The following is an 11,635-nucleotide window of genomic DNA, read 5'->3' on the forward strand; positions in this document are numbered from 1 at the left end:
ATTCCGCAGAAGTGTCTAAGCTCGAGGCCAAGATCAGGGTGCTCGAGAGGGACCTTGGGAAGACGGCGAGCTCTCTGCTTAAGGAGAAGAAAGCCAGAAGGGCCAAGTCTTCGGAGGTGCGTCGACTCCAATGTCAGATTGAGAGTGACGAAGGATCGATAAGTCGCTCGGTCGAGGAAGCCAAAGATGCGCTCCGCGTTGAGTTCCAGGCTCGTTTGGCGAAGATCTCTGAGTTTCTAGGTTCCCTTGAGTGCATCCGCAGCAGGGATTTGGCCTTGGCGACCGTCGAGGGCGGGATGGCCGTGGTTTGGGCACTCAAGAGCGAGACTCCTTCATCCTTGCAGGCCGAGGAAACCAGGTTGTCCGATTGCAAGGGGGACTTGGTGGCCGTGGACGGGGATTTCAAATTTGTCTTGGCCGACCTGAAGTCTGTATGTTTCCTTTCGACGTGTTCAGAAGACCCAGAGGGGAAAGATCTCATGGTTGGGGAGAACGGAGGCGACGCGGCCCCGAGTTTGGACGAGGCGATGGGTGAGGAGGAGGTTTAGATTCCAGAAGATGGTCATGGTTACGATCTCATTTGAGAGATTTTTTTTTTTATGTTTATGGGCTTGTTCTGGCCTTGTATGGCCATATTTTATGCATCGGGACTGGCCGTTTGTGGCTTTGAATCCCTGCTGCTCTGCAGCTTTTGTTTTTCAATGAATGGATAATCAGTTTTTGTTTACGTGAGTAGGCGTATGGAAGGAAGATTATGAGTTATCGTCTAATATATCTCTTCGATGTGAAATGCTTTACTCGCGATCTGTTTCGAGAGCTTTCCGCGAAATCCTAGTTTCGCAGGATATCTGAAGACGAATGTAAGCATAGAGATATGTTTTAGGATCTCGTATCTTCTTTTCGATATCATGCCTTGAGATATTAGAGACCAGTGCGCTGGGTTTAAGGCAAGACCTAGGTTTACTTTCAGTTTTAAGATTTATGCGGTGACTAGCCGGCTATCGATTTTCCTGTTGCGATTTTAACCTGATTCGTACCGATTTAAAGTCCGCGATAGGTTCTCGGCTTATACGACTTGTCTGGTATGAATCGAGCATCTCTCCAGAGACAATTGTTAAGCCAACTGGAAGTGCTTGACCAAAATTTTGGATTTCTTTTATAGCGCTATTATCCTTGTGTCGGATGTACGAGGGTCATCTTCGTGAGATGGCCTTGTCTGTTTAGGATGTTTAAGAGTTTGATGTGATCAGCAACGAACTTGGTGGTAGATATTACCGTTTGGGTCTTCGCGAAGAATATGTGTTTGCGGAGATGTTAGTGCGTATGTTATTTTTCGTGATGAGAGTTTCGTTTTGTCGGACGGGAAACAACTTTTTAGGCGATTTTTGCGACGTCTCGCAGTGCCGGAGGTTGATTCTTCCCTAATGACTAGTTTACTTTCGAGTTTTTTTCGGGACTTGGATATAATTTGTTGGACGAAGATGTAAAATCGAGGGCGCGGTCGGATATTTTGAACTTGGGAGTATGCGATTATACGAACCCACTCCCCCCCCCTTTTAGAGAGGGGGGACAGCTGAATTCGTCTTTCGACAAATTGCCTCCGTACTCCTTATGGAGATCAAGCCGTCCCGTAGTTCGGTAGGTGCGAAGTGGTTTGTTTAGTGATAGGATTTTTTGAGATGCATTGCGTTCCAAGTTCTCGGGATTTTTACGCCTTGCATGTTGGCTATCTCGTATGAACCTTGTCGAACGACCTTTATGATCTTGTAGGGTCCTTCCCAGTTTGTTCCAAGTTTTTCCGCGTTTTGCTCAGCGGTGTTTTGGAAGACTTTGCGAAGAACAAACTCTCCTTCGTTGAATCTGCGATTCCGTACGTTGAATTATAATATTTCGCGGCTGCGTGTTGGTAATTCTGCATTCGGACGAGTGCTCAGTCCCGGCGTTCGTTGACCAAGTCAAGATCGTCTAGGAGCATGGCGTTATTGAGTTCTTCCCGTTCAGGCAGTAATCTCCTTCGAACGCCAGAAAACTCAACTTTTGTGGGAATTATGCATTCTGTCCCGTATACGAGGGCGAAAGGTATTTCTCCCGTTGCTCGTCTTGGGGTCGTGCGATGTGACCAGAGGACTCCCTCGAGTTCGTCTGTCCACCTGCCTTTTTTAGCGTCTAGACGTTTCTTAAATCCGTCTAGAATGGTGTTATTGATCGTCTCTGCTTGTCCGTTGCATTGTGGGTATCTGGAAGTCGACTTGGTTAGTCGTATCTTCCATTTTTCACAAAACGCTTCGAATCGGGTGGAGATGAACTGAGATCCGTTATCAGTTACTTTTTCGTAAGGAATTCCATGTCTACAAATAATGTTTTTCCATACGAAATTTTCAACTTGGACATCTTTTATACTTGCGTATGAGTCTGCCTCTACCCAATTTGAGAAGAAATCGGTGAGGACTAAGAGGAAACGCTTTTGCTTTGAATTGTGAAGGGGGGTTCAACGATGTCCATGGCCCAGCGCATGAAAGGATACGGCGACGTGATGGAAGAAAGAACTTCTGCTGGTTGCCGGAAGGTCGGAGCATGCCTTTAGCATTTTTCGCACTTTCGTGCAAATTTCTCGCAATCTCCGATCATCGTTGGCCAGTAGTATCCGTGGCGTTTGATTTTCACTGCTAGCGACCTTCCACCGGAATGGTTTCTGCAGGACCCAGAATGGACCTCTTCCATGACTTTTCTCGCTTTTTCTCCTTCCAAACACGTCATGAGTGGTCCGGAAAGTTTCCATTTGTAAATTTCACCGTCGACCATTACGTAACGCGCTGACTGCGTTCAGATTTTACGGGCCACCCATTTTTCGGGAGGTAACTTTCTGTCGGTGATGTAGGCTCGAATCGTTTCCAGCCATGGCGTATTGTAGACGTAGTCGGATTGTTCCGATTTCTCCTCCGGCTATCTTGCGACCTCTTCTACATCGTCGTCTTGATCCCCGATGAGGTTGATGACGTTTGGTGGTCCAATACTCGGATGTTCGATGAATTCAACCGGAATCACTCTTTTAAAACCTGGGTCGGAACTCGATGCTAGGGCTGCGAGAGCATCAGCTTGGACGTTCTCGGAATGAGGGATTCGCGTAAGAGCGAAACAGTCAAATTCTTGGGCTAGGTTCTGGACCAGTTTGAGGTACGCATCCATTCTTTCGTCCCTTGCTTCGTATTCTCCGCTGTATTGACTTGCGACTAGCTGAGAATCACAGTAGGCATAAATGTTACGTATCTTCAATCCGTGAGCTAAACGTAGCCCTGCAATGAATGCTTCGTATCTTCAATCCGTGAGCTAAACGTAGCCCTGCAATGAGTGCTTCGTACTCCAATCTGAACGATTGTTCTAGGCTTTCACTGGTTGGTGAAGTGAGGCGGATTCCGATGCCCGATCCTTGCTTAGAAGAGGATCCGTAGACGTGAAGAAGCCAGGTCGAATTTGGTTCCTTGTTGGTCACGGTCCCCGTTGGTAGTTCGACTAAGAAATCTGCGAGTACCTGGGATTTCGCACTTGTTCTCCGTCGATATTCGATATCGTACTCACTCAACTCGACTTCCCATTTGGCTAGTCGGCCCGACTGACTAGGGCTGTGCAGAATCGTCCGTAGGGGGAAAGTCGTGAGGATGACGATTGTGTGTGATTGGAAATATGGTCTTATCTTTCTCGCCGATGTTATGACTGCGTATGCTAGTTTTTCCATCAACTGATACCTTGACTCAGCATCCAGCAAGGTTTTGCTTATATAAAAAATGGGTTTCTGTTCGCCGCGCTCTTCCCTGATCAGGACGCTGTTCACAGCTGTTGCTGATACTGCGAAATATAAGAACAAGGGTTCTCCTTCGACAGGTTTTGCGAGAACTGGAGGAGTGGCCAAGTATTGCTTCAGCTGTTGAAAAGCGTTTTCGCACTCTTCTGACCATTCGAATTTTTTATTCCCCCGCAGGATATCGTAGAAAGCTAAGCACTTGTCTGTCGACCGTGAGATGAACCGGTTAAGTGTTGTGACTCTACCAGTCAATCTCTGGACTTCCCGTTTATTCTTGGGCGAAGCCATCTCGATCAATGCATTGATCTGTTTTGGATTAGCTTCGATACCGCGGTATGTCACTAGGTATCCGAGGAATTCTCCTGCTGCTACGGTGAATCTGCATTTTGCCTGGTTGCTTCATGTTATGGGAATTTAGTTGTGCGAAATATTCCTCAAGATGAGATATGTGATCTCTTGCCTGGAGGGATTTGACGAGCATGTCGTCGATATAGACCTCCATTTTTTTACCGAGTTGTTTGGAGAACATCCGGTTCACGAGTCGTTGGTATGTTGCACCGGCGTTTTTGAGGCCGAAGGGCATTACCTTGTAGCAGTATGTTCCGCGATCGGTAATGAATGCAGTTTTCTCGCGATCGTCGGGATTCATCATAATTTGATTGTAACCTGAGAAGGCATCCATGAAGGATATGAGTTCATTTCCCGCTGTTGCTTTGACCAGTCGATCAATATGCGGTAAGGGAAAACTATCCTTCGGACATGCTTTGTTAAGGTCAGTGAAATCCATGCAGACTCGCCACTTCCCGTTTTTCTTTTTGACACCTACGGGGTTGGTGAGCCAGTCTGGGTATCTTACTTCTGTTATCGATCCAACTTTGAGCAGCTTTTTGACCTCGTCGTTTACTGCAGAAGCGCGCTTGGGTCCTAGCTTACGTCTCTTTTGCTTGATTGGTTTGAAAGTCGGATCGATATTCAGTTCGTGACATGTTATGTTATTGTCAATCCCTGACATATACTCCGCAGCCCACGCAAAAGTGTTAAGGTTCTTTTTCAGACAGGTTATGAGTTCCGTAAAGGCTCGCAGAAATTGGCTCCGACCTCGACACATCGTTCTGGGAACGCTTCGTCGAGACGTACCGTCACGTTGGGTTCGCAGGTTGTTCGCGTTTTTCTTCCAGGGTCACAATAATCCGGGATTGCCAGAAGAGTTCCACCGAATCTCGGCTTCGGGTGTTTTCGTCAGAGGCCGTTTTCTTTATTTTTTTAGGAATGGTCTCGAGGCCTGGCCTTTTTTGTTTTAGTTCCGCGGCGAAACACACCCGCGATACTCTCGGATTTCCCCATATTACCTCGATTCCTTTCGGAGTTGGGAATTTGAGGCAAAGGTGGTATGTTGACGGGATCGCGCGCATGGAATTCAACCACGGCGAACCCATGATAACTTTATAAGACGTGGGCGATCTACGATTAAAAACTCTGTGACTTTCGTCATGGTCCCAGCTTTGACCGCGAGAAAAATCGATCCGAAAGCTATAGTGGCTTCTCCAGAGAGCCCCACTAGTGGGCTAGGATTTTCCACGATTTTGGATGGATCGATCTTCATTTTCTTGAGAGTATCTTTAAAGATGATATCAACCAAACTTCCAGTATCGATCAACACCCTAGCGACATCGATGTCACGAATCGTTAACTCGATAACAAGCAGATCGTTGCGAGGTTTGGCCTGGTCGGCCGTCTCTCCCCCCTTGAATGAGATTACATACCCGCTGATCGAGTTTCGCATATCGTTTCTGATTGTTGAGTGGTTTTTGCGGGTTAGATTGATCCGTGTCCCCCCTCCTTCTAGCGCCAAACTGTGGGAACCAAAATTCGTACTGTCGATTTCCGTTTAAATTAGGAAAGTAGTAGAACCCTAGTTTTCCAGAGGTCCCGGATGTCTGGTAATACCACACACCAAGCAATCAGAACACGAAATGGGAATAATAATAAAATAAGAAATCGTAAAAAGAGCAAAAGGTGTCTTATTCCGAATTCGCGTATGAGCGTTACAACAAGGTAGAAGCCTCGGCTATGAGAGCTGTCGGCGAGATCCCTAGTTCTAACAACCTAAGACTGCAAAACCTAGTTGAGTCACAGCTCCAAATAACAAAAACGGAAAGTTGCCTAAATGCTCTAAGTGCTAAGTTTGCTGTGTAAAAGTTCTCTCCTTCTGCCTCTCGCCTAGGACTCCTTATATACTCGCTCCTAGGTCGGTTTACGCTTTTCTCCTTCTGCCCTTAAGCCGTCGTAGCTTAATAATGGAGATATTCCGTTTTCCCGATCTTCGTGATTATCTTCGGAACTTCAGATTTAGCCGCGGCAACTTGACATTTATCCTTTTCTTATGGGCCAAGCATAAACCGCCATACGGCTTATGGGCTTTTGGTTAAGAAATCGTAAGTGGGCTTCGAGCTACGTTTTAGGCCTTCCTTGGGCCGTCTTTGACTCGAAACGCTTTATTACGGCTTCCTCGATAAAAACAAACTTCCCGCGGTTATTATCGTAAAGTTTGGTTGATGACTCCGAGTGACGAAAAACATGAAATGGTTTAGCAACGGTTTTCCGAAGATAGCATTAAAGAGTAGACGAGAATGCACGGATTCGTGTCGTATCGACGTTCTAAGAGAGCTCGGTCGCTCGCGCTCGGTCTCTATGTAGCGACCGAGGTTCGGTGAGAGCCCAGTCGCTACGTAGCGACCTAGCCGTGTACGTGCTCGGTCGCTATGTAGCGACAGAGATTCGGTGAGAGCTCGGTTGCTACATAGCGACCGAGACGTGTACGTGCTCGGTCGCTACGTAGCGTCCGAGCTTCAGTGAGAGCTCGGTCGCTACATAGCGAGCGAGCCGTTTGGCCTGAGCTCGGTCGCTACGTAGCGACCAGCTTGTGCGCGGGCTGGTTGCTACACGGCGACCTTGTTTGAGTGTTTCTCCGACGTTTCGTGAACGTGTTTTCTCCGCAAGATTCTTTGTAAAAATAAATCTTTTTTGAAGATTTATTTTTTCGTAAAAACCTTCTTTCTTATTTTTTATGTACATTTGAATACTAACTTCGTCGTAACCGTTTTTGACCCCAACAATGGGTTTGATGGTGCGAACTTATTCTTCACTGCTACCTCCCTACGCTTGTCCGGAGTCTCATAAATCTCGTTGAGCTTGTCAAGCGAGAGGGAGCAGAACTTCATGTCGACCATGAATGAGAAGGAGCAGTTCAAGTAGGTAGGCGCGGAAGGGTTCTCGTACCTGATGTGAGCTGTAGCGAGCACTTGTCGGACTAGATCTGGGTAGAGCTCGTGTGTTTGGTAGCAGAGGGGAGCAATCCCCATGGCCTGGAGTGTTTCAAACACGTCGGTGTCGAGTCCAAGGGCCGCAAGGGTGTCCGCGTGACCGAAGCGAGTGGGCAGGATCTCGGTGTTGAGGAGCGTGTTGTACCTTGTCGCAGATTCCTCATCCCATCCTTCACAGTTGAAGTCGAGGAGCATTGGGTTGTCGAGATTGATTAGCTGACCCTCTTTGTCCGCACGAGGCCAGGGGTAAGAAGGCGGAGCACTGTGGTTTGGAGGTGGCAGCGACCAACTCGTAGCGACCGACTCGTTCGCGGCAGCGACCGACCGGATGGCTTGGTCGGTCGCTACGTAGCGACCGGCTCGTTCGCGGGTCGGTCGCTACGTGGCGACATTGTTTGGATCCTTTTCCGATGTTCCATGAACGTGTTGTTGGGCTTCGAGTGTTTAGGTTCGATGAATGAACCAAGATTAATGCAATATTTCACTGCAAGATTCTTCGTAAAAGTAATCTTTATGAAGAATACGTTTCGAAAAAACGTTCATGCTGATTTTTACGGATATTTGGATGTTAACTTCGTCGTGTCCGTTTTGACCCCCACAAATATTTTTCGGGGACTTTCAGACATTGATTCCGTCGTGACCGATTTTGACCCCAACAGTTAGCCCCCCAGCTCGTTAGAACCATGAGCTTCTAGCTTGGCAAGTTAGGCAAGTTAGGTAAGTTAGGTGGAATTAATGGTTGAAAGGGTCTGTGGTAAGTGGTCTTCTCGCACTTCTAAGAGTGGAACGCGATAAGATTGGGGCTGCGCCTTATGACGGCTGCCTACGTACCCATGTTGAAGGGATCAAGCCTTTCGTAGTTCGTCTTGAAGTTAAGGTTCTTATGACATGTTTTCCAGCGAGATCTTTACGGTCTACTTTATATGTAGAGGTTATCAGACATGTTGCTGCTGATGGAATTTTATATGGGTGTAGAGGGAAAACTACGAGTTGTCATCTCGTAATCTAACTTTGTGTGAACTGCTATATGCGTGATCTGTTTCGAGAGGTTTCTGCAGTGTGTAAACTTGCAGAATTTTAGAAAACGCTCGAATATTGGCCAAGAGACAAATTTTGGGATCTCGTATATGGGTGTTTCATACTATGCCTAGAGATGATACAGACCAGTGTGCTGGGTTTTAGGAAAGACCTAGGTCTAATCACGGCTTTAAGGGGTGCGATGACTACTTCAACTTACGTTTCCCGTATCGTTTTCGAACTGATTCCATCCCGCTTTAAGGTCCGTGATATGTTCTCGGCTTACATGACTTGTATGGTAGGAATCGAGCATCTCTTCGAGGACAATTTTTAAGTCTCCCGAAAGTGCTGACCAAAATTTCGGATTTTTTATATATAGCGCTATTACCCTTGTGTCGGGTGTACGAGAGCTATCTCTGCGAGATGGCTAAGTCTGTTTAGGGCGTTAAGAGTTTGTTGTGAGCAGCAACAAACTGATTGGTAGATATTCCCGTTTTTGAGTCTTCGCGAAGAATACGAGTTTGAGAAGATGTTAGTATGTATGAATGTTTGGTTTTCCAAGAAGGTGCCTTTATCGAGGAAGGTAATTTTGTCAAAAAATGGTTCTTCGGGCGTCTGCGACGTTTCGCAATGCTGAAGATTGATTTTTTCTTTCGTATGCCGCGTTTTGTGCTTGAAATGTTCGCGGGCTTGAAGATGTTTCGCGATATTGCAAGGGTCTAGTCTTAGCCCTGCGTTTGAGAAACATTCTAGTTTGTCTACAGATGTTCACAGCCAAAATTATTGTTCCTATTTGGATGCTAATAATTTGATTTGCGATCGAGCAATTAGGACTGAGGGGTCGCGTAAATTTGTCCATGAAAAGAAGCGTTTTCCTTCATAGTGCTTTGTGAAGTGTTGGCCTTCCGAGATCTATTTCGTGCATTTTTGAGGGGATGTTTCGTATAGCTCTAGAAGCTTTGTTACGAATTTTTCCTTACATGCCGCGTATTATGGGTAAAACATAGCGGGCTTAAAGTGAATTGTAGAATGTATCGAACTTGGTCGATTGTCGACATGTTTTGGTTTTCCGTTAACCGTTTGGTTGTTAGGACTGAGTTTCATTACGAAGAATTTATCATATGGTTTCCGACTCTAGGCTATACGATAATTATTCTCTTAATAGTCACACGACGTTTTTAGACAAATCGTAGATTGTCGTTTAGGTTTAGCCGTTAAGTGATGGAGCGATGGTTTCTCAAATAGTTTGGCTTGGCGTGAAGGATGTGTTCACTCAGATAGCCAAGGATGTTGTAGGTCAAGGATTAGACCATGGTACTTTAACAGTTAAGGTCATGTTAGTTTACGATTGTCCTTAAAGGGGATGGCAAATTCTTGTTTGGACCTTTATTGGAAGGCGTAATTGACCGAGGGCCAAAGAGCGCTTGTCGAGATTGATAGGCCAGGTTTGCTAGAGTTATCCGTGTTAAGATGGCTGATAGTCATAGAAACAATTCTATGCTTTAGGTTTCAGTTATACGATGAATGTTTCGTATAATGTTACCTATAGTCTTATGAAAATTGATTCGTTTTTGTCTGAGGAAGACGTAGCCTAACAGGTTTTATACAGAACCAGTGCAGAGTCAGTTGCGGGACGATTGCCTGCTCGGATGTGACCGAGGGGAACGAAACGCAGAAGCCAGTGAGCCGCATGGCTAAAATATGAGATCTATTAAATCGTAATGCGAAGAGATCTCTCTTTAGATTGGTCATCCAAAGTAAGATTTTACAGCTTTGTGTTTGCTATACAAAATATACTTCTTCATAAAACCAGTTATGTTTACTTTCAAAAGTTTCTTCGTAAGACTTGGTCTGATTGTACGAAGGATTTTTCGTGTAAGTAATGGGGACCGGTTTTACGAAGATTGTAAATCGGTGATATGTATACACATGTCAAAGTAGCGTTGTTTCTGCTGTGATTTCGATCTTAGGTGAAAGTTGCTTGGAGTTACTCAAGGAGTGTTACCGAAGTTTGTTTCACTACGATCTAGTCGCAGAACGTTTTTCATTGGTTTTTTTTAGAGGATTCTCATGACACATCCATTTCTGGAACGAATTGGTCAACCAGAGGTAGATCTAGCCAACGATCGGGAAGAAAGTGTTCCCTTTAATGTGCTCAATGCTACATTTATTCTTGAGTTTTCTTCGTCACAAATGTTCACGATGCTTTTCCATGACTTACTTGGTTCAACGGAAACTGAAAGAAATGCTTTGGTGCTTGAAGATTTCTTGTAGAAATTTTAATACAAAAATGGCTTTATAAAGCTGGAAAGGGCTTCAAGACTTTGGCTAATCGTCGAGTTTCAGTTTGATATTGGTGCATGTTTTCTATACGCATGATTGCGACAAGAAATGTTGTATAGTCTTTTGAGATATGTTCATGATCGTCTGGATATGTTGCTAGCGTTTAGACGAATTTTAGATTGTCGTTTGCTTTTTTGGGACGATTTATGGAGGCATCGTATTGCCTATTGTTGCGAGAGTTTGCTTTGACGAAAGTGTTTTCTTGATGACAAGGCAAAATTTTTATACAAGTATAGTATATGTACCTACTCCGCCCCCCCTTTTTTACGAAAGAAAATGGTTGAACCGATACTTTGAAGAGTTTTGTACGTTTCTTCTTCCGAGGATTGGAATGATCGACAGTCTTGGTCAATTTAAAGACGACGCTGGGACTGTGAATTGGATGTTGACGACTTGGGATATGTCGGCTTTAAGAAAATCGGTTGAAACAAATCTGTTTTAAGAAAATCGGCTTTAGTTCTTTCTTTTTTTAGGAAGTGATCTGAATATGCGTGGCGATCGTTTCTCGATTTTCAGAGAGTTTAGAACGGTTTGCAAGATCTGCCTGAACAGTCATGGAACAATTCGCTAGACTATCCACCTAGGTTTTAAGTTCCTTAAAGTTCTACGGCAGTCTCAAAGGCGTTTCTATTTCTTAGTAATTTCCTACGAAAATTCCAAGCCTGATTTCAAGTCGGAAATACCTTAGTTCTCTCGAAGATTCGGGTTAGCCTCTTCTCCGTTTTGCTTGCTCATTTTCCCTTACTCTTTTCGTGTCTGTCGGCCCATTTCGAATAGCAAGAATATTGATTCTTCCTGGACTACTCTACTTTCCTGGCCGTGTTGAGGCTGCTGCCAGTATTTGCGGTTTTCATGTTCCATGTTTCAATCTTAGTATCATTGCATTTACGAAAATGAATGAGCATCTCGTGATTTTTTGCGTTTAGGAATAGCTAGGGATGATCAAGAGGTGCCAAGGAAGACTTGCTAGGTGATGAGATTTTGGCGACAGATCGAGTCGTGAGAGGAAGGATGGTGAGACCGTGGAGGGAGGTGGATGGGCGAATTTTGATTCTCGGATTTCGCTCCATCTCTTTCCTTTTCCGAGATTCTTTTTCTATTGTTGTTAGATTTTCGAAGGTTGTCAAATGTTGCCAACTTTAGTTTTACGAAA

General features: G+C 45.1%; 1 protein-coding gene and 1 pseudogene across 1 annotated transcript in view; both read right to left on the minus strand.

Moving 5' to 3' along the window:
• Positions 1-1,658: 1,658 nt before the first annotated feature.
• Positions 1,659-4,811, minus strand: LOC106314760 (annotated as a pseudogene).
• A 2,053-nt stretch (positions 4,812-6,864) lies between these two features.
• Positions 6,865-11,635, minus strand: part of LOC106314761 — a 7,955-nt gene continuing 3,184 nt past the window's right edge. Inside the window, exon 2 of the mRNA XM_013752589.1 lies at positions 6,865-7,292. Coding sequence (XP_013608043.1) covers positions 6,865-7,292 — 428 coding nt within the window. The remainder of the gene's footprint in view (positions 7,293-11,635) is intronic.

The sequence above is a fragment of the Brassica oleracea genome, chromosome C9, assembly GCF_000695525.1.
Source record: "Brassica oleracea var. oleracea cultivar TO1000 chromosome C9, BOL, whole genome shotgun sequence".
Taxonomy (NCBI): domain Eukaryota; kingdom Viridiplantae; phylum Streptophyta; class Magnoliopsida; order Brassicales; family Brassicaceae; genus Brassica; species Brassica oleracea.